Genomic DNA, 23,056 nt, shown 5'->3' on the forward strand with positions numbered 1-23,056 from the left:
CAGCTCAGTGCAGACGAGGATGGAAATTAATTCTAATAAAATAGCTGCCGTTGCCCGATGTTCAACAATAAAATAATATCAAAGGCAGAGCCTCCGTGTGTGAGGAGCGTGCTCAGAAAACATTAGGCGGCCGGCCTGGGAGCATGAGATTAGCACGACAGAACGACTGACAGACAGACACACAGACCCAAACCTAATCTCCCTGCTGGCACATTCGAGTGAATTAAAACAAAGAATAGGGATACACAGTACTGTGTACACATGTTGTGTAAATAATACCCCTGCATCTTTCAGAATCACTTTGTTTTCCTTTGTCACAGAGCAGCTTGTGGAAAACAATGATGCTGTTGGCAAATGGAGTCGGTTTGAATTTATTGTGAGCGGTTGGAGAGGAGATCAAGAATCTGTCCGACGACGAGCAAGAAAACAATGAGTCGTCTCAATCCTTCCGCCGACGCTCCCGGGGAGACACCGGGTGGAATTCAGACTCACGTGAAAACTAGGCGGCCTTGAGAAAACATCCGATTGTTCGTGTCCCATTAGACAAGTGAGATTTAAAGGATACTCGTAGAAGTTAATTGACATAATTAAGCGATTCCTCACAAGAATGGGTGCGGTGCGACAATCTAAACACTCCCCTCCTGAACATCAACGCGTAATGAGAATGTTCCCCCCACGCAAAAGGTGTGGTTTGGCAGTGAGACATCCGCTCCCCTCATGCATCTGTAGGGACTAGTGTGTTTCAGCACAACATACTCATTATATTACAAAATAAATTGCATTGTGGTTTTACATTGTGCCATACAAATGATTGATGATTAGGGTTGGGAAGTAATGCTAATAAATTTCTTTTTTTTATTCGCTATGGTTGTTTGTTAAATTCTGAGATTGTAGATGCCAATCATTTTACAGATCTGGCAACAATGGCTGATAATGGTCGTGAATTGTGTAACACAATACAAAATAGAAGAATACATTTGCCATACATTTCACATGCAACATTTTTGTCAATAATTGTCAATATTGCAGATCCAGGCTATGAATCAACATGGTGGCATTGGACGAAAGGTCACCAAAATCAAGAGGTTTCTCCTTCTATGGGTAATGAATATTCACACCAGATTCTGTGACCGTACGCCTAGCTGGTGAAGAGACATTTAAAAAAATGGAAATGTCCTCACAAGGTCATGAATGTGCACAGCACATGGCCATCCAGACATAACATGAATATTGTTCTCTGTTTGGCCTTGTGGTGGCACTAGAGAGGAACGGTCATGAGGTGACCGAAATGAAAAGATGTGTTCCAGTAGAGATCATGAATGTTCACAGCAAAGTTTGTGACGGTCAGACTAAACGTGTCAGAAGATGGAAAGTTTAGCGTGACGGTGGCGATAGAGAAAAGGTCACAAGGTCATCAAATCATCTTGGGGTCATGAATAACCTGTCGAGATATATCTTAGACACCGACATGAGGGACCGATTACATAACCTCTGCCCGCCTTGGCGGAGGCAATACAAGTCAGGGGTTCCCAAAGTTTTCAGGCCGCGACCCCCGAAATAACAGTGTCAGAGAGCCGCGACCCCCACTATTATAGGAGGTATAAAAAATGTAAATGCCTTAGAGCGACATTGTACTTATTTTATGCCTATTTTTAAGTCTGCACGTTTACATTGCACTACGTTTATTGTCTTTTATACCTATTCTTATGTCTGCAATTTATGCATTGTTTTTTTATTCCGTCAATTGTGTGCTGATTTTATGTCTATGTTAATTTTATACTAATTGCCGTGGGGCACTCTGGACTGCGGTCCATGTGTGAAAAAAAAGTACTATATAGATAGTTATTAATATTTATTATTGTTATATTGTAGAAATGTGTGCATTGAAATGTCTGTAAAGTCTTGACGACATTCAAAATGAAGGTGACCCGTTAGCAGGTGCTGGTTGACTGTAGTTTACACTAACCAGCTGAGCTAAATGGTCAGACCTGTTAGCAGGTGCTGGTTGACTGCAGTTTACACTAACCAGCTGAGCTAAAGGGTCAGACCTGTTAGCAGGTGCTGGTTGACTGTAGTTTACACTAACCAGCTGAGCTAAAGGGTCAAACCCGTTAGCAGGTGCTGGTTGACTGTAGTTTACACTAACCAGCTGAGCTAAAGGGTCAGACCCATTAGCAGGTGCTGGTCGACTGTAGTGTACACTAACCAGCTGAGCTAAAGGGTCAAACCCGTTAGCAGGTGCTGGTTGACTGTAGTTTACACTAACCAGCTGAGCTAAAGGGTCAGACCTGTTAGCAGGTGCTGGTTGACTGTAGTTTACACTAACCAGCTGAGCTAAAGGGTCAGAGCCGCTAGCAGGTGCTGGTTGACTGTAGTTTACACTAACCAGCTGAGCTAAAGGGTCAGACCCGTTAGCAGGTGCTGGTTGACTGTAGTTTACACTAACCAGCTGAGCTAAAGGGTCAGCGGTTAGCAGGTGCTGGTTGCCTGCAGTTTACACTAACCAGCTGAGCTAAAGGGTCAGACCTGTTAGCAGGTGCTGGTTGACTGTAGTTTACACTAACCAGCTGAGCTAAAGGGTCAGAGGTTAGCAGGTGCTGGTTGACTGTAGTTTACACTAACCAGCTGAGCTAAAGGGTCAGAGCCGCTAGCAGGTGCTGGTTGACTGCGACCGACTCGTTAGTAGTTTACAATAGTTTCTAGCTAACAGCTTGATGCTGGATTTTTGGAAGCATTGGTAATTCAGAAGCAAGAAGCAATCGTGTGGAAGAAGAAATCCCCCCCCCCCCCCCCGGCCCTGTTGATGAGAGCGTTACAGCTGTTCAGTGTTTACCTCGTCTGACAGGGCTGCTCGCTACACCTGCGCACCTGAGCGTCCGGTCTGGTCATGTGACGACACTTCCTGTTGTCCACCATGCTGGTGGTCTTGTTGTAGGTCTTTGTGCAGGTAACTGTCGTCTTTCTTTCCCCTACATTGCCAACAAAGCAACTTATTATACATAATCCTACAACTATAAATACAACAAAATAATTTGGTTATTGAGCTAAAGAGTTAAAGATGTGTGATGGCATTATGATGTACCATATTATTATACCAGGAAGTAATAAATACATCTCAATGAAATTATAAAAATATCAAGTGCCGGGCAGCTGGGTAGCGCAGCGGACTAAGCGCCTGCCTACCACCGCAGAGACACTGGGATCGAATCCAGCTGTCAGCGGTACCTCCGGCTTGGTCGGTCGTCCCTACTAACACAATTGGCAGTGTCAGCGGGTGGGAAGCCGGTGGGGTATGTATCCTAGTCGTTGTAAACAGCGACTCCTACTGGTCGGTCGGGGCGCTAAAAAGGAAATGTTGTGTAGTACCTCCACCGCACACGGTGTGACAGTCCTCCCATCCGGAGTGAGTCCACATGAAGAGAGCGTTGCTGGGCCTCTGGCTGGAGCCCGGCACCCCTCCCTGGTTCTCCGGGCCGCTCGCTGTGGGGATGGTGTATTCATAGTGGATTCCATGGTTCTGGTCATTGAACAGCAGCACCTGGGTGCCAGGAACAATAAAGGGAAACACCTTTATTCTATTATTGACTTTGTTGTTCACCAGACACTTGAAATCGTATAGGTAAGAGACTAAAGGCCCTCCCGTAGTCGAGCGGAGCGTACGCGGACTGGACTCCGTGGAGGTCCACACGGACTCAAAGCGGACTCAAAGTGCAAAGCTCCAATTTTGTCCGTGCCGCTCATTCAACACATGAAAGAGATATTTGTAAATTTACTGTTCAAAAAGCTAAGAAACGGATTAAAAGGAGGTGTATTTCTATTATTGGGGTTAACCTGTGGAACAATGCGGATATACAGTTCTGTTTCGTATTAGCTCTCGCTCGGCATCACTAGTCTGCACTATCTTGCATATGTGCACGCGCACTGAATAAAGACCACAAATGTACCTTTAATCCCAATATTCGTCTGACCACACCCCTATCAGTTTACCCATATAAGCAGGGGTGGGGCCACCCACTCGCCTCCTTCTCGCTTTCACCACAAGGAAGAAGTGCCTCGGTAGATCCCCACACTTGACACCATGATGGAAGAAAGAATTAGGAGCAGAGTTGGGAAACAAGGATACGTTGACATCATATCTTTATTTTCTCTCTCACTATTTTCGAGAAAATACGGCGATATTGTCTTCGTACTGGAGTGTCTGGAAGATGATGATCATTCTAAAAATCCTCCACCGGTTTTCGTATTGGGAGTTCGTGCCGCTACATGCTTTTCCAACTGCAGTCCTTGCTGTGTGCTGGTTGCGGTAAAGGCACAGCTGGGCTGTAGGACGCGCCGCTGTTGTGAGAAGCGGTGGGTTCCTGGTTTTGGTGAGTTATGTTTTGCTGGCAGGCTCCACTTGTCTGTTGGTGCTATGGGGGCTAATTGACAATGTTTATGAAAACCGGCCCCAGGCTAGGGTCCTTTGTTCAGCCTCCTAGGCGACAGAAGACCTTGGTCTGAAGCCATTTTAGTTTTAACTAGTGGGCCGCGACCATTAACACTGGTGATCCCTGTGTTTTCTGGACGAGTGGGTATCTCTCTGTCACCGTGTTAAAGCCCCTTCTTTCATATCCAAATGAGAGTATTCCTTCACGAGGAGATATGTGCATGGATGTTCGATAGCAGAAGATCCATGTTCAAGTCAGCTACACAAGCCAGTTTGGTATTGTGCTGATTCCGTCGGGTGTTGGTAAAATCACTGTTGTAAAGCTGTGTTGACATCTTGTTACTCTTTTCTCTTAAAAAGTGAGGAGGGTTTCAGAACGGCGGCCTGTCTGGGTGAGTGTTATATCATTGTGTACAAAGTTCAGGTGATAGCTGCTTAGCTTACGGTTAGCCAGTCAGCTGTTAGCTGCGGCGTTAGCCTGCTGGGATCACTGCGTGGCCTACAGAGGTTGGGCCTACTGTTAGCCAGTCAGCTGTTAGCTGCGGCGCTAGCCGGTTGTGATCACTAGGAAACGTTAGCTTGCTGCTATCGGACAAGGCCAGCGCAGGGTAGCTCCGGCTCCTCGCGCGCCGCCGTGAGCTTCCCTCTGGTCGCGTGCGCCGTTCGCTCGCCGTCTCGCGAGCAGGGGCGGTAGCGACCGACGGTTGGGGCGACCGTTAGCTTAATGCTACTCTGTTGAACGTGCTTTGATTATAACATGTTTTACACTCTTGACTACGACGTCATCTTTGACAGGGGATGTTCGTCGACCCTGCCCTGAGCCAGGACGGGGATTGCGTCAACAAAGAGGACTGTAGCGACTGGTTGGAGCGACGACGCTGCCCAGTTCGAGCAACACAGGATCGGCTGTGTTGTCTACGGGGTCTTGAGACTGCACTTCGCTGATCTACGTTCCGGGTAGGACAAGGTTTGACCAGACCTTATAACACGTCTTCTGGTTTTACCTTTCTAAATGTTGTGTGAATAACGATGTTTTCCCAAAACGTGTGTTGCTGCAATGCATTTAGGATACGACGCAAGTTATGTGTGAACTGTTTTTGTCACTGGCAGTTAGCTTCTCCGTGCAAATCGGGTTGTTGTTACAGATGTGAAAATGATCTGGTTGTTGTGTGAGAAACATCATGTGTGTTTATATGTACCGTGTACTCACAACTAAGGTAACTAACCTATGAAGCTATGCTTAGTGACAAGTGAGTAAAAGAATGTTCTTTTCTCAGCCTGTGATGACAATGAACAGTGTGTTCACATATTAACAGGTTTTCCTGTTTTAACTGGCCGTATTAAGTGTAAAATGAGAGGATTGTGTTTCCCCCCGGTTCCCTGGGGACTTTTTCATCCTCCTATCAGACATGTGTTGCACTACATTGTGTCTTTTGTGTGGTAGGGATGCGATGTAACCCTTAGCTTGATTGCTGAGGTTGTGCTAAAACAGCTGGAGAAACTTTATTTTCCTAAAAGAAAAGATTGGTTGGTCGCTGTCGTGTGTGCTTAGCAAGGCCTGTGGCCGATACTAATCGAGAATGATGTATTCTCTCATTATGAAAAACGGCGTTCCTCTGTAGAGTGTTTTTGCCATTTTTTGTAGGTGATGATGGGTTGTGTGTGTCATGTGACCTACAACTGGGTTGGACTGGTTTCCTGGACGTTTCCTGGTCCCACGGCCTGGAATATCGGGCGTGTGCACCGCAGAAATTCCCCCGCCATAGAGTACGTCACCGTGCGCGTCTCTGTTGGTAGGACTTCCGTGTGCTGTTCAGGTCCATGTGATGGATCTGTTTTCGGGGGGTGGTCAGGGCTCCTCCTCACCAAGCGCCTATTCGGGCCTTCTGTGAGTTCGGACTCCTCCTTATTTGTGAGGGAGCCTCCATCAGAGTACAGAGCCTTCCTCCTCAGATTGTCAAAAGTGAGTGGACCCTCTAGAAGGTGTCCTATTCTATTGTGTAGTGTTCGATTCAATTCGATTATTGAGTGTGTATGGGTTCAGTGCCTTTTCCCCGGAGAGCCCTAAAACCAATTTTTTACATGGCTCAAGGTGCAATATATTCTTTTCAATATGTACAGCTCGCGTGGGAAGTCCCTCTGGGGATTCCCGTCTCCTTCCTATGGGAGGGTGGTGGGATGTAAAAATGTGAGCAATTTTTTACCCCCGGCTGTGTAGACTGGGATACATACTGTTGGTGCTTCCTTCTTTTCTATTAAAAAAGAGTTGGAGTTAGGAAGTGTCACACCCCTCTTGTCGTTTCCCTGGGCGCCTTGGGGATTCAATGACAGGTCTAAATAGCCTGTTCATTGATGCGGGTGTGTCCCGACGCACGTATAGTGCTAGCTCGCTGTAAACAGGCGATTGACTGGCACGCCTTGGTTGCTTGAGGTTAAAACGGCGTTTTTATAGAGCAACTGAGATGGAGGTTTTTCCTTTTCCGACGACCACATCCCATGACCTGGGTGGGTTGTCGACGGATTCTCGTTCATGTCTGGGGGATGATGACGGAATGGATCTGAACATATGTAGAGGGGTCTCACGCCCTGGGGGTGGGCCACCGGGCGCGGTTCGGCCGAACGTCTGGGTGGCGCCTTCTTTTCATGTTAAGATCAACACGCATATCTGCCCTTTCTCCTGGAGTAGGCATGTCGTCGTGGTTAGGGCACTGGACTGGTTCTGGTCACGCTGGTCCGGATCAGTTGAACCCCTTGTCCGCCGGGGATGCAGATCTGCTGTTCTGGTACCCTGAGGGACTTGGGCTTTTTTCAGGGGGAAAAATGCCAGGTCGGTCCGGGTGTCACAGGGTTAAGCGCTATGGAGACCCTGGTTGGGTACTTTTTTACTCAGCACTGTCGTAATGGCTTACGGCCATGCCATCCTGTACACGCTCGATCTCGTCGGATCTCGGCCGCTACACAGGTTGGTCCTGGTTAGTACTTGGTTGGGAGACCGCCTGGGAATACCAAGTACGGTGTGCTTAGGGGCTGGTTCTCCATTCTTTTTCGCTCCTCTCTCACGCATGGTGAAGAGGGGCCTGTGGGGGTGGTCTTTGACCTCCTCTGGTGACCCTGTGCTTCCCGTACCGCCAGGCCCGGTCCGAAGTAATGTTTTGTCGACCCGTAGGCCTGGGTTAACCCTTTTTTGAAAACTGAAACACTTGTACTGCGGTATAGCCGGTGTATACCCGCAGGTGTGTTTTGGAGTTTTTTCTTGAGGGGTTATAGGAACAACCACCGCATTGGGTAACGCCAAGGTGGTTGATTCCCTGGTGTGTTGGAGCAGTGTCAACTCCCGGGTTCACCGTTTGAGGGTGCCCCTGCACGTTCATGACGTCTGCCAATCGTGTCAGCCTTCTCTGCCTCAACCCCTCTGGGTGGGGGTTTTTAAATGGAGGCTTGGTCATGCAACACCGCCAGCTTACGCTCCTTCCGCCGGGGCGGCTGTGTTCAGCTGTCCCCTCTGGCGCCTGTCTCGTCCGCAGTCTCCAGGCTAGGGTTAACAGCCTGTTGCCTGGTTTTTCCCCGGTGCGCTGCCTGCTTCCGTTGGTTAACCTTTTTTGTGTGCTTACGGCCATGCTGACTGCCTGTTCTGCAGGGTCAGTGTGCCAGGCGGTGTACTATTGGGGGGACGGGGCCCGCTCGGCTGAGGGGCCTTTGTCCGAATACGCTGGCGATGTGGGGGGCGGGGTCACTGAGTGCCCACCTGGTGGGGTCTTGATGCTGGCATCATGGACCTCTCCGGGCCCCCGTTCCAGGGGGTCCAGTCCCTTTGGTGGGTTTGGGTCTTCCTTCGCGCTCCGCTGCTACGGCCTTGCCACGGGGTTGGGTTTGCCCTTGACCCCGTGATTCTGGGGGCAGTAACGAGGTTGTTCCTCCGTTCATTCCCGGGTGGCATGCGGGTTGTGCGTGTGTGTAGTCGTGGGGTCAAGCCACGGTCTGCTCACCCTGTGCGTTGAGTTGCTTGAGTGCCTCTTCGCACGGTCGGGTCCGTCGCCCTCCCGTGAAGCCCCTAATAGGGGGGGTGCCCTCCATTAGGGTGGGTCGGGGGGGCTCGGCCCTCCCTGTTCTGATGGTTGTGGGGGGCTGTCAGCGGGGTGTATTTGTCGGCCGTTGGCTCTCGCTCGGCCTCCCTTGTGCAGACTAGTGATGCCGAGCGAGAGCTAATACGAAACAGAAGGTTATGACTATAACCAAGTTCTGTTAGTATAGCGACGCTCGGCATCCGACGCCGCTGCAGCCTTTGACCTCGCCTTGTGGCGAAAGCTTGGGAAGGAGGCGAGTGGGTGGCCCCACCCCTGCTTATATGGGTAAGCTGATAGGGGTGTGGTCAGACGAATATTGGGATTAAAGGTACATTTGTGGTCTTTATTCAGTGCGCGTGCACATATGCGAGATAGTGCAGACTAGTGATGCCGAGCGTCGCTATACTAACAGAACTTGGTTATAGTCATAACCTAACGTTAAGAATGAGTCATTCCATTTTGGTTTTTAAGAAAAAGGTTTGTAAAGCTATTTTTGAAAACTACAAGGGTGAATAATACTGTTTTGCTTGCTTTTTTTCTTTTCTTTAGAATACTGTTTTGAGTCTAAATTGTTGTATTTTTTGGTAAGAATATAGGACAGGCACATATAAGCACTATGCTTCAGTCTGTACCTTTTCAGTCACTGTAAATAATCAAATATTGATAAATGATGATGTATATTGTACTGTGTGTGATGATGACTGAAAAAATAAACTACTACTACTACTACTACTATGTCACACAACAAAACGCTGCTTGGCGTTTTGCTTGACATCGACCTGCATTTAATGTGACACCGATCTGCATTTGACTCTGAACAGTAGGGCAGGATCGTGATTAAATGGGTAGGGTTGGTCCGGTAAAACGTGGGCAGGTACATTTAGTTTCACTATCGCTAATCGTCATCCATTCCAATTCATATACATTTTGGACCGTGTCTTTTTTCATCATCTGAAGAAACTTGAGACGTTTGAATGGCTTTTCTAAAGGAAGTGTGTAAAACTGCCAGTTTTATTTAGAAATATTGGAAAAATAATACATTTGAATCTCATTTTGAAATCGCTACCTGTTGAGTGGATCACCATGGTGCAATGCGCTCACCTCCGAAGCTGTCTGACGCGCCATAGGCAGCGTAGCGATTTCAAAATGAGATTCGATTAAAATGAATTGTCATTATACAGCACAATACATACATATACATACACAACATCCAACCAGAGTGGATAAATTAATGAAACGTAAAAAAAAAAAAAAAATTTAACTAAGGGGGTGCTCCAGTAGCACACCATGTTACCGCGCTGCGTCGCGGAACTCCGTGCTGCGTCACGGATCTGGTTGACTCCGAGTTCGATTCCCGGACTCGCCGTCATTTGCCGAATGTCTCCCCCTGCTCTCTCTCCCGTTTCACCCTACAACTGTCGGTCATGCTTGACCAGGAAAGCGATAAACGCTAAAAAATAAAGTTAAAAAAAAATAAAAAAAATTTAACTAAGAGTGATTTGAACTTGTGACCAAAGGCTCCACAGCCAGCTGACGAGCGAGTTGACCTAAGTCGGCGGATGTTAAAACTGAGTGACTATTCCATGATTTACACTTGTGCCAATTGCGTTTGTCCCGAATCTTTAGTATTGGCATTAATAATGGGCGGCTACGTGGCGTAGTGGGCAAGGCGCTCGCCATGAAATGCTGGAGACGCTGGGCTCGTCAGTTCGAGCCCAGCGCTCCACATTTGCTTTCAGTTTAGCTGGTCGTCCGTACTAATACACATTGGCCGTATTAGGGGGTGGGAAACTGATGGGTGGGGATCGGGCGTTGTGGACAGCGACTCCTACAGGTCGGTTGGTGCGCCTGCGCAGTAGAATCAGGAAGTGTCGGGGGCAGCGTGAGCCTCCCACGCGTTACTCCTCGCCACTGAGAGATCGAGCTGCGCAGGTGAAAAGATGCGACTGCTGTTACCTCAAGTACCGGAGGGGACTTGTGCTATGTATGACTTAGTCCACATTGCAGCCGGCTTGTGGGAGGCAAGAAACAGCGTTCGTGACAGGGGAGGGTTGAATTGGATGATACGAAATTGGGATGGGAGAAAATATATAGAAAATGGGAGAAAAAGTGGATAAAAAAAAAATATTGGCATTAATAAATCAGATGTCATGCTAATATGTCATGTTCTACAGTAGGGCATACTACTGTGATACCCATTTCAAAGTGCGTGTGTGCGAGGCTCGCTCTCCGCCGCTCTCTGCTCTCCACGCATTATTTCTACGCTCATACCGGCGTGGGGGCAAAACTAGCGTAGGTCAGTGGCCAATCAGAGCGCAAAAGGCGAATGCGGAAGGACAACTGGCTTGTGGGAAGTATAGACGCGGGGGGGCCTGGGTTAACCCTTTGAAAACTGAAACACTTGTACTACCTGTATAGCCTGTGTATACGCACAGTTATGTTTCTGAGTTTTTCTTGGTGGGTTAAGGCAACAACCGCCTCCTGTTAAACTAAACATAGGGGGGTGGTTGGTTCCCCGGTGTGTTGGTAGCAGAGTCGACTCTCGGGTTAAGGCCGGGTTTGACCCAGTCTGCCTGAGAGTGTCCCCCTGCACCCTTCATGATGTCTGCCAATTGTGTCAGCCTCCTCTTTGAACCTCGACCCCGCTGGAGGGGTTGGGTTTGTGGAGGTTATGACATGGTGCACAGCATACCGAACACCCCTTCCGCCGGGATACTGTTCTCACAGTAGACCCTTTAGGCGCCTGTCTAGTCCGCAGTGCTCCAGGCACAGGTCGAGTTCTGCACTTGGGGCCTGTTGCCTGGATTGAGGGATCAACCTCCTTGGGGGTTGTCTCCCCGGCACGCCGACTGGCCCTGCAGTGTTGTGGGGGGGTAGCCTCTTGAGGAGAGTGCTTCAGAGCGGCGTGCCAAGAGGGGAAGGGCCTGCTCTTGATTTGGGCCCTGTCCTATATGCTGGCGATGTGGGGGGTGGTGTCACCAGTGACCGTCTGGTGGGGTCCCGATGCTACGGCCTCGTTGGCCTCACCAGGCCCCCTTTTTTTCGGGGGGTCTTGGCCCTCAGGTTGTCCTAGGGCTGGGACCTCCTCTGCGCTCCGCTGCTACGGCCTTGCCACGGGGTTGGGTTCTTGACCTTCGACCCCGTGATGTTGGGGGCTGTGACAGAGATATTTTGCTTCCCGTCCGTTCCCTGGTGGCATGTGGGATGCGCGCCTGAGTGGTCGCGGGTCCTTCTAAACAAAGGTAAGTCCCACGGTCTGCTCAGCCTGTGCGTTTGAGGTGCTAAACCCTCTTCGCACAGTCGGATCCGATTCCCTCCCGTCCTCCACTAGGGGGGTCCAGGGGGCTCGGTACCTCCCCGGTTCTGATGGTTGTAGGGGGCCTCAGCGGGTACATCTGTCGAGCTTTTCGCTCTGCTCAGCTCCTGCGTTCCATAAAGAGCAGAGCGTAAAGCTATACGATCTATAACGTAAGGTTATCCTATAACCCTAGTTATATGAGTATAGCGAGCGCTCTGCTCTGACTCACTGAGGACCACATGGTCTTCGCCTTCGGTGGTGAAAGACTTGGGAAGGAGCTGATGGTGTGGCCACGACCCCGCTTATGTAGGAGCGGATGTGGGTGTGGCCAGGCGGATAGGTAAATAGGTGTGTGCATGTGGAGAAAATTATTCATTATTAGAGTGGATAAAGGGATAGTTCCATAAAGAGCAGAGCGCTCGCTATACTCATATAACTAGGGTTATAGGATAACCTTACGTTATGCTGCTCTGATTAAAGGTTATGTTAAAGTGGTGTGTGGTCCAGTTATGCTGCTCTGATTATAGGTTATGTTAAAGTGGTACGTGGTCCAGTTATGCTGCTCTGATTAAAGGTTATGTTAAAATGGTATGTGGTCCATAATGATAATAATAATAATGACTTGGATTTATATAGCGCTCTTCATGAGACCCAGAGCGCTTCACAGAGTCCATTATTCGTTCATACACAGTCATACCGGTGGTGGTGAGCTACAATTGCAGCCAGAGCTGCCCTGAGGCAGACTCACGGAAGCGTGGCGAATAATCATCGCCTACGGCCCTTCCGACCACCACCAACATTCATTCATATGCATACACATTCATACGAGGCAAGTAGGTTAAGTGTCTTGCCCAAGGACACAACGGCAGTGGGATGGACATGGGCTTGAGCGGGATTCGAACCACCAACCCTTCGATCATTGGACGACCCGCTCTACCCCTGAGCCACGCCGCCCCACAATTCCAGTTCCAGTTATGTTGCTCTGATTACATCCTCTTGAAGTTGACAGGCTTCAAATGTGAACGTATATAATCTTTTATTTTGTATATATTGTGTTTTCTATGCAAAATCCTTTCCTTCAAAGTAACTAGTAACTGATGGGTTCAGATTAATGTAGTGGAGTAAAAAGTACAATATTTCCCTTGAAATGAAGTGGAGTAAAAGTATGAAGTTCCCTCAAATGAAAATACTCACATAAAGTACAAGTAGCTCGAAATTGTACTTAACCTCTTAACCTGCAATGAGTCTCCTGGCCATTTCAGTTTTCGTTTTTGAAGACTGCATACTTTTTTTGCAAACCAAAACAACACCCTTTTTTTATCCACTTTTTCTCCTTCTTTTTTTCAGTTTTTCTCCCATCCCAATTTAGTCATGCCAATTCCCCCCTCCCCTGTCTTGATCGTTGCTCGCATGTGCCCCCCACTGGTCGGTCGTAGGGAGGGTTGAAAAATCTATCGCATGTCCCCTCCGATACATGCGGAGTCAGCCAGCCACTTCTTTTCACCTGCCAGCGCGGACTCTCATTGGCGAGGTGTAACGTGTGGGAGGCTCACACTACCCTCGACATCTCCTGTCCTTGCTGTGCAGGCGCCCTGACCGACCTGTAGGAGTCGCTGTTTACAACGACCAGATTACCACCCATCGCATCCCCTCCCGCTGACTCTGCCAATTGAGTCAGTATGACGGCCGGCCCAAGCTGGAGGCAACGCTGACACCGGTGTCTCACGTGTTGGTGACGAGCGCTTAGACCGCTACGCCACCCAGCCGCCAACCCCAAAACAACATACTTTTATACTTATAGCACATGCATGAGCCTGGTCTCTTTTGAAAGATGACATTCTGAAGTCTCTGATTCCAGAAAACAAATTTGACTTTTAGTGCTAACGTAATAGATTAACATAGGTCTGAACTTGAGTTGTAGAAAAACTTGTTACTCAAGTGTTTCTGTAGTAGTTAGTAGTCCAGAGGTAGTATTTCCCCAGAAGGTGGTATGGCTTACAAATCCAGACGGACCCATAGCCTGAAGCCTTATGTAGTACATGTCCAAAAAGTTCATAAAGATCCATTCAGAAATGAGTGATTAGGAGTGATTTTGGTAAACTGTGTACAAAAGAAAAACTCAGTTTTCTCATAGACTTCAATTAATTCGGGTGTTTTCTCGCTCGTTAGTTTTTTTTTTGTTTTTTAGATTCATACATCCCCAGGTGGGGTATCATTGGAAGCCACACTCATTGGCTACTACAACCCTCCACAATCATTTTCGAGATCAGATCTAGATTGAGGGAACTACTGCGCCAAGAGTCGGGAGTGGTATTTTGCGCAATACCGTGTACTTTGCACAAGCCTCAAATACCGGCATGTAACTCGAGAATCCGCTCAACGGATTTTGTCGGATTTTGTCGGATTTATCGCTATCGACAAATTGGAGGAAAAAAAGCCTTCAATTCGATATATATATTGTATTACAAATATGCACACCCGAGCCACTAGGGCTCGCCAAAGTGCCGGTGGGCAAATCGTCCAGTACTTGAGTAAAAATACTTAGTTACTCCGAACATGACATTGTCTCTGCCCTACGAAGGCAAAAAGCAGAGCACACTACTGTATATCTGCACCCCCCCCCCCCCCCCTTACACGTGTGTGAATACCACTACATCTGTATCCATGTAGAAGTGTGTATACTATTACCGCCACATCAGTACTGCCCCTACAAAGGCAAAACTATAGCAACTGAAGTAGGCGCTAGCGTTTCGAGTTACCGTCAAATTAAGAGTCCAGTCCTTGGCAGGAGCCAAGCGCCGGGGACTAATCTTCAAAGCCCTCTGAGAATTGGACTGCTACATTCCATTAGTCATAATAATATAAAGTCGAGATCGCAGAGGTCGCCTTGTAGTTTTAAAGCGGAATAATATGTTGAAAATGGCTCAGGATAAGGTGCCCGGCTATTCCCATTTGGAGGGGTTTTGAGTAAATCGGAGGGGCCCCTCGGCCTGATCCCACGGCCCCGGCGGCAGCAGAACGCCCGGGTTGTTGTTGTTAGATTCAGACGGGGCCCGGGAGGCTCGGAACATGAGCCCAGCGGAGGCTTCACATGGTGCCTCCTCCTCCGCTCGCTGCTCCTGACCCGTCTACTGCTGCTGCTGCTGCTGCTGCTGGGGCTACTCTCTCCGCCTCCCCCCGCTGGTGTGATGTCATTAGAGGAGGGGGGGGGGGGGGGGGGGGGGGGGGGCTTGTCGAGGCTAATCCTATTAAAATTATAACCATAATCCTGGCCATGACAGAGCTGTCGCTGAGCAGCGGCCGGCTAATAACACCAGTCCATCAGCCCCTCAGGTCCTGACCCCCCGAGAGGCAGAGGCTAATGCGGGCCAAGTCCCAGACGACATGATGAGGCCGGTCTGTGTGTGTGTGTGCAAGTGTGTGTGTGTGTGTGTGTGTGTGTGTGTGTGTGTGTGTGTCTGTGTGTGTGTGTGTGTGTGTGTGTGTGTGTGTCTGTGTGTGTGTGTGTGTGTGTCTGTGTGTGTGTGTGTGTGTGTGTGTGTGTCTGTGTGTCTGTGTGTCTGTGTGTGTGTGTCTGTGTGTGTGTGTGTGTGTGTCTGTCTGTGTGTGTGTGTGTGTGTGTGTGTGTCTGTGTGTCTGTGTTGTGTGTGTCTGTGTGTGTGTGTGTGTGTGTGTGTGTGTGTGCGTGTGTGTGTCTGTGTGTGTGTGTGTGTGTGTGTGAGGGGAGAGAGAGGAGAGAGGGGAGAGAGGGGAGAGAGAGGAGAGAGAGGGGATGAGAGAGAGAGAGAGAGAGGATAGAGAGAGGGGATGAGAAAGAGGGGGGGGGGTATAGGGGAGAGATAGGATAGAGAAGGGGGGAGAGAGAGATAGGGGAGAGAGATAGAGAGAGAGCGAGGGGATGAGAGAGAGGGAGAGAGATAGAGAGGAGAGAGAGGGGAGAGAGAGGAGAGAGAGGAGAGAGAAGAGATAGAGGAGAGAGGAGAGAGAGAGAGGATGAGAGAGAGAGAGAGAGAGAGAGAGAGAGATAGAGAGAGAGAGAGAGAGAGAGAGAGAGAGAGAGAGAGAGAGGGAGATAGAGAGGAGAGAGGGGGGAGAGAGAGAGGGGGGAGAGAGGCGGTATTATAGTAATAGGAGTTAGTATCAATGTGTCTGTGTGTCTAAATACCATATTGGCGGATTGCCGTCATTCAGGTCATTCATTTCCTGCTCCATTTTAATCAGGTCATTCTGATTTGACTCGCATGGTGACGTCACGTGGCAAGGATGGAGCGGATAGTGATCCGATTGGCTCTGTGGTTGTAGTAGCGCACCAAACAGGGTTTGACAGAGAGCGAGCGAGAGAGAGAGGGAGAATCAGATAGGACCCTCGCGACAGAGCACACATACACACACGCGCGTCGCGCTGTCGTCTCTCGGTCTGTCTCTCTCTCTCCCCCCTATCTATCTCTCTCTCTCTCTCTCAATTCGGGAGCATACTAACGCCCCGTCTATAGCTGTAGCGTGCGGCACAGTGGAAGACTTCCTCAAACGGGAGAGGAGAGAGAGAGAAAGAGAAGGGACCTGCGTATCTCGCACGCAGCTGTGTTTACACAGTGCTCTCTCTCTCTCTCTCTCTCTCTCTCTCTCTCTCTCTCTCTCTCTCTCTCTCTCTCTCTCTCTCTCTCTCTCTCTCTCTCTCTCTCTCTGTCTGCCACTCGCAGACTGTGTGGATGACTGTCACTGAAAGTGCTTATGGGCGGAGCCCAGCCAATAACAGGCTGAAATCTTGAGGCTGGAAAATTATGCTTTTGAGTACTCCATTAGAAATATAAAACAATGATTTTTTTTTTTTAAATAAACCTTACAGATGTCTTCCATAGACTCACAGGAATTGTGTAAAGTTGCCCAAATAGTGCTAGGAATAGCAATGCAGGTCCCCTTTAAAGTACAGCACTAACGTTACACATCACATAAATGGTAAATGGTGCATTTATATAGCAGCTTTTATCCAAAACACTTTACAATTACTTCCTCACATTTTACCCATTCACTCACACATTCACACACTGATGGCGGAGGCAACCACGCGAAGGTGCCAACCTGCTCATCGGGAGCAGTTAAGGGTTACTGTAAGTGTCTTGCTCAGGGACACTTCGACACGTTACCCACGAGAGGAGGGGGGAATCAAACCGGGTACCTCCGGATTACCAGGCGATCCGCTCTACCTCCTGAACCACTGTCACCCCCCAACAGAAGCACGTATGGGAGAGCTCTCAAAACACCAGGGCCCTCATTTATCAACAATTCTTAGAAAGTGTTCTATTTTCGTATGTAAGCACATTTAGAATGTGTGTACGCACAGAAATATTGGGATTTATCAACCGTGCGTACACAGGTCCTACACTCCTCCATGTTGATAAATACCTCTTTGTTCTACCGTCAATGCTTGTGCATGATTATCCATATATGGTAATGAAACACCCCCCATGGGATGTGAAATAATGGACTGACCCGAGCGAACTATGAGAAACTCCACGAGCGAGATTGTTCATTGACGCGCTGTCAACCAAGAAGACACAACCCGTGTCTTTACGCTTATGAAAACATTAAATAATATGTATAGGCTATAAGCCGTCGCTTTGCATTAATAGCCTATATTCTCAAATGGCATTTAATGGCTATCCGACTCCTCGCTATCCTCGCGGACGGACCAGTATACCTTATATCATATCATATTCATATTCATATCATAGTTTACTCTCTCAGAAATATGGGAACGTTTTGATTTATATTAAAAGGCTTTGACATTGTAAAACTAAATATACGTGGAATTCTGTAAGCAGAATACAGGTCATATCACCCACACAATATATGCTCTGTATCCAGAGCATGTATGTGTTTCATTCATTTAAGACACATTTATTGCAAGGGTTTTGTAATACACATAAACTCAACAAATAACCTCTGTTCTCGTTGCAATGCGTTTTTTATTCGTTCTTATAGGAAGGGGGAAGAACACTATATCGTGGGTGTTCATATGACTTGTATTCTGCTTACAGCTTCGAAATTCCACTTATTATGTTTAACAATGGCAAAGCCTTTAAAATATAATCAAAACGTTCCCGTATTTCTGCAATCTATGCGCAAAATAATAACGAGTTGAGTTGCGCGGAGCGCTAGCACCTTTCGTGACTGTGATGCACAGAGTGAATCCACAGTCACTTGCTCCTCAATAGCAAACCAACGTCTGTTGACCATGAAGGACTGGTTCTGGCCGAACCGTTCGTTATACAAGTATCACAGAGACATTTCAAAGTACTCACAGTTGCACGAGGGTTTCAGACAGAGATACGGGATGGTTTGAAAGCTCGGCATTGCTAATAAACATTTAAAATATTTTTATAAACTGCATTATTTCCGGTGTTGGGTGCATGATGCGCATGCGCTGTGATCACAGCGCAGGCGCACCAGGCAGCCAACGCCGGAAATAATGCCGTTTTGAGCAGTGTTGACCAGTTTATAAAAAATATTTTAAATGTTTATTAGCAACGCCGCAGCTTTCAAACCATCCCGTATCTCTGTCTGAAACCCTTGTGCAACTGTGAGTACCTTTGAAATGTCTCTGTGATACTTGTATAACGAACGGTTCGGCCAGAACCAGTCCTTCATGGTCAACATAGGTTGGTTTCCTATTGAGGAGCAAGTGACTGTGGATTCACTCGGTGCATCACAGTCACGAAAGGGGCTAGCGGAGCGCAATCAGTACACCCGTATATTCCGATAACGCTATATATAAACCATGCTGCATTCATTCAGAAGGAAAGACCTATTATTCCAAATGCTATTTATAGGGGGTTGACCATAATTACACTACTGTTGCTATTTTACAATTGAACTATAATGAATTACGGGGGTCATACAGAACACGTCAATCAAACTAATGAACGCAAGCTTATTTCCGCGTTGAAACTAATGCATGAAACTGATGCCGTCCGTCTGCAGTATAATATTCTACCGCCGGGCGCCAGGTACGCATGCCCTGAGCTGTGCGTCTATATACGCACAAAGTCAAGCACAAGTTCAAATTGATAAGTCCCACACGTTGCTTAGAAATGATCGTACGCACGGGTTACGCACATATCTGTGCGTACGCAACGTTGATAAATGAGGGCCCAGGGGTGTAAAAAGTACCCAGAAATTATACTTAAGTGAAAGTATGGGTACCGTCTAAAAAATCGTACTCAATTAAAAGTCAGAGTATCTGGCTAAAAACACACTTGAGTAGAAGTTTAAAAGTTTCTACTTTTAAATGTACTTAAGTACTAAAAAGTAAAAGTAAATCTTTTTTTCTGACTGTCTATTCTTCTGATCGCTGGTGTTTAATCAAAGATCCCCGCTTTCTAGTCTTGCACAAGGACCAATCAGCATGGGTATGGGCAGGTTCATTTTCCATTGATGGGGATTTGATTGGTTGTTTTTAAATAAAGTGCGGCCCGCAGGATTAATAACGCTAACGAAGTACAATTACTCAAGTACTTTACACCCCTGCAAAACACCACACTTCAGTTTAGTAATCTGTGCCTAAACCTCAAACGTCACGACGTAGACTGTGAACAGAAGGCGGTCTCACCATGAGATGCAGTGGGGAGGTGGTGGGGCCCTTGGCGGACATCTTCTCCCAGAGTCCCCGGCGGATGTAGTGCACGGTGGTGCCGGCCATGTTGAAGGAGCCGGGGTGGTCGATCTTCCAGTCGCTGTTGATGGAGTGCTTCCCCGCGTCTTTCAGGGCTGAGAGAGAGAGAGACAGAGAGAGAGAGAGAGAGAGAGAGAGAGAGAGAGAGAGAGAGAGAGAGAGAGAGAGAGAGAGAGAGATGAGAGAGAGAGTGAGAGAGAGAGAGAGAGAGAGAGAGAGAGAGAGAGGAGAGAGAGAGAGAGAGAGAGAGAGGAGAGAGAGAGGGGAGAGAGAGAGGAGAGAGAGAGAGAGAGAGAGAGAGAGAGAGAGAGAGAGAGGAGAGAGCGAGAGAGAGAGGGAGAGAGAGAGAGAGAGAGGGGAGAGAGAGAGGGAGAGAGAGATAAATATATATATATAGAGATAGAGAGAGAGATATATAGAGAGAGAGATAAAGAGAGAGAGAGAGAGAGAGAGAGGAGAGAGAGAGAGAGAGAGAGAGACAGTTGTGAACATGAAAGATATTCAACTTTTAATGGAAGAACTAAACAGAAGGAAAAGATAACTTCACAAAGGCAACATGAATATACATAGATCCAAAAGGACAAAGATCAACACTTAAATCCAAAGAGAAGAGGGTCTACACCAGAGAAAACAAAGTAGCAAGGAGCCAACTGCCGACATCAGCTAAAGCGGCTAACTGCAAACAGAGTGGCCAGGTACTGACGCTAGCTCACAGAGCGTTAGCTACGATAGTTAGCCAGCCCGCTAGCTCACAGAGCGTTAGCTACGATAGTTAGCCAGCCCGCTAGCTCACAGAGTGTTAGCTACGATAGTTAGCCAGCCCGCTAGCTCACAGAGCTTTAGCTACGATAGTTAGCCAGCCCGCTAGCTCACAGAACGTTAGCTACGTTAGCTAGCCAGCCCGCTAGCTCACAGAACGTTAGCTACAATAGTTAGCCAGCCAGCTACTGACGCTAGCCCACAGAACGTTAGCTACGATAGTTAGCCAGCCCGCTAGCTCACAGAACGTTAGCTACATTAGCTAGCCAGCCCGCTAGCTCACAGAACGTTAGCTACGATAGCTAGCCAGCCCGCTAGCTCACAGAACACTAGCAACGATAGCTAGCCAGCCCGCTAGCTCACAGAACGTTAGCAACGATAGCTAGCCAACCCGCTAGCTCACAGAACGTTAGCTACGATAGTTAGCCAGCCCGCTAGCTCACAGAACGTTAGCAACGATAGCTAGCCAACCCGCTAGCTCACAGAACGTTAGCTACGATAGTTAGCCAGCCCGCTAGCTCACAGAACGTTAGCAACGATAGCTAGCCAGCCAGCTACTGACGCTAGCCCACAGAACGTTAGCTACGTTAGTTAGCCAGCCAGCTACTGATGCTAGCTCACAGAACGTTAGCTATGTTAGTTAGCCAGCTAAATCCTAAATTATATTTTATACAAAAGGCTAATAACAACAGTCTCTGTCAGTTAAGTTTGTGTGTTGCCATGGAAAAGGACCATAACAAGCAGAGCAGCACAGAGCAGAGCAGCAGAGACGTAGAGTACCCTCCTAAATGCATAAGTGTTAGAAGCAAGAAAAAACACAAGGAGGAGACTCTGTTGGCCCATCCAGAGGAGCTGTTTTCTGACTATACTGTCTATAATGAGAAGAAGGTGATGAATGACCTCATCTTCCACACAGAACATGTTAACTCCTGGAAGCAGGTGATCTGTAACCACTATGACCATGTTGTGAAAGAGGGCATTGGATGAAGAGGACGCCTCACTATATGCCATGATGAGACCCTGGACACTGGTAACCCAGTTATTACAATCTCTTACTACACCACTAAAGGCAGTGGCGGCTCGCCACTAGGGGCGCTCGGGCGCCGCCCCCCCTCAGGCCCCTGGTTATATGAGAGTAGAACAAGAAAAATAATTTTTTTGTTTTTTGTTTTATAGCCATATAAATAATATAAACATGTTTAAAATGAATAATATTTACTCATTTTAACCTGTTCCCCCCCACGGGGTCGGTACCGACCCCTTTTTGACATTATTATCATATATTAAAGGGGTTATGCACTGCTATTCCTAGCACTATTTGGGCAACTTTACACACTTCCTGTGAGTCTATGTAACACATCTGTAATTTTTATTCCAAAAATAATCATTGTTTTATATTTCTAATCTTGTACTCAAAACCAGCATTTTTCAGCCTCATGAAAGCAGGCTATTATTGGCTTGGCTCCAACCATACTAGCAGAATGCTTTGAGTGACAGCCACCCACCAAATAGCTCCGCCCATCTCCCCGTCAGAGATTAGGTTTCAGGTTACATACAAATATGGTATGTCATAAATATAGAGATGTAGCAGTACTGTCTATCTATATATATGTTACCACTATTTGTAAAAGCCACAACCACGTTACCATATTTGTAATAATGTAAATCATTGTGTCGTTGTACATATTGTGTATACACCGTTAGAAGCTAACATAGCTTAGCTTGGTAGCTATTGTGCTAACAACATATCCCGACGTCCGGCTCGCTGGCCGGCATGCACGCCCGACACAAAATGGTTCTCTCCTCTCTGTACACCCCCGTCCCCACGGGTACCCTGCCGGGGAGCCCATGGACGCGACAACGGCGGCAGCCGTAGGGTGCTCGAGCCCGCCGTAACGCTAGTGGTACACAATAGCTATGAGCTAACTAACGCTACGGCCGCCGCTGTTGTCGCGTCCACAAGCTCCCCGGCAGGACACCCGCGAGAACGGGGGCACACAAGGAGGAGAGAACCACCCCAAATCGAGCACTCATGCCGGCCGACAAGCCGGACACCGCGGTTGTTGTTAGCACAATAGTAGCCCACTGTGATGCACCGAGTGGGCCACCATTGATCAACATGCAGCGATGTGTAGCTTGCATGATGCGTGTGCAGTGCTTTGCCACACAGGTCTGAGAAGAGGACCTGCACATGATAGCAACCGGGAGCGTCGCGGAGCATTCAGCCTGCTGGCTACCTAGATCCACTTCAACCAGCCGAGCGTCGGGAGCTCCAGCAGCTTGTCGATGTGCTAATAGCCTGGAGCCAGCTACCGTTAGCTTGCAGAGGCTATTAGCACACCGACAAGCTGTGTAGCCAGCAGGCTGAATGCTCCGCGACGCTGGTTGAAGTGGATCTAGGTAGCCAGCAGGCTGAATGCTCAACGACGCTCCCGGTTGCTAACGCCGGCCCCGGCTGGTGCTAAGTAGCTAGCGATCGCTCCCGAGTCCCGAGAGCTAACGCCGGTCTGTCTGTCGAAGACCGAGGGAACCGCATCAGGCTTCAGCTGATTAGTGATCTTCTGGACAAGCCTTCCACCCTGCAGGTAGCAAGAATGGAGGCGGGCATTACTAAAACCACAGAGCCAATCACATCACCGTGCGCTATAAACAGCGCCCTGTGACGTGCACCAGGTCGTCAAATCAACATGACCTGATTTACTAGAGGCAAAGAGGGGATGGGCTGTAGCTGAGGAATTCGCCAATATAGTATTTAGGCCCAAAAACACATTGATACGAACTCCTATTACTATAATACAATGCTAGAGACTGAAAAATGACATTTATAATGCATAGCA

The 23,056-nt window shown here is 48.1% G+C and overlaps 1 protein-coding gene across 1 annotated transcript in view; it reads right to left on the bottom strand.

Moving 5' to 3' along the window:
• The window catches only part of LOC311237989 (A disintegrin and metalloproteinase with thrombospondin motifs 19-like), a gene marked incomplete at its 3' end in the record, with an annotated part of 279,286 nt that overhangs the window by 88,707 nt on the left and 167,523 nt on the right, over window positions 1–23,056 (bottom strand). Inside the window, 3 exon segments of the mRNA XM_084325960.1 lie at window positions 2,834–2,969; window positions 3,367–3,538; window positions 19,398–19,555. Coding sequence (XP_084182086.1) covers window positions 2,834–2,969; window positions 3,367–3,538; window positions 19,398–19,555 — 466 coding nt within the window.

This window comes from Notolepis coatsorum, assembly GCF_963971535.1.
Source record: "Notolepis coatsorum genome assembly, chromosome: 12".
Taxonomy (NCBI): Eukaryota; Metazoa; Chordata; class Actinopteri; order Aulopiformes; family Paralepididae; genus Notolepis; species Notolepis coatsorum.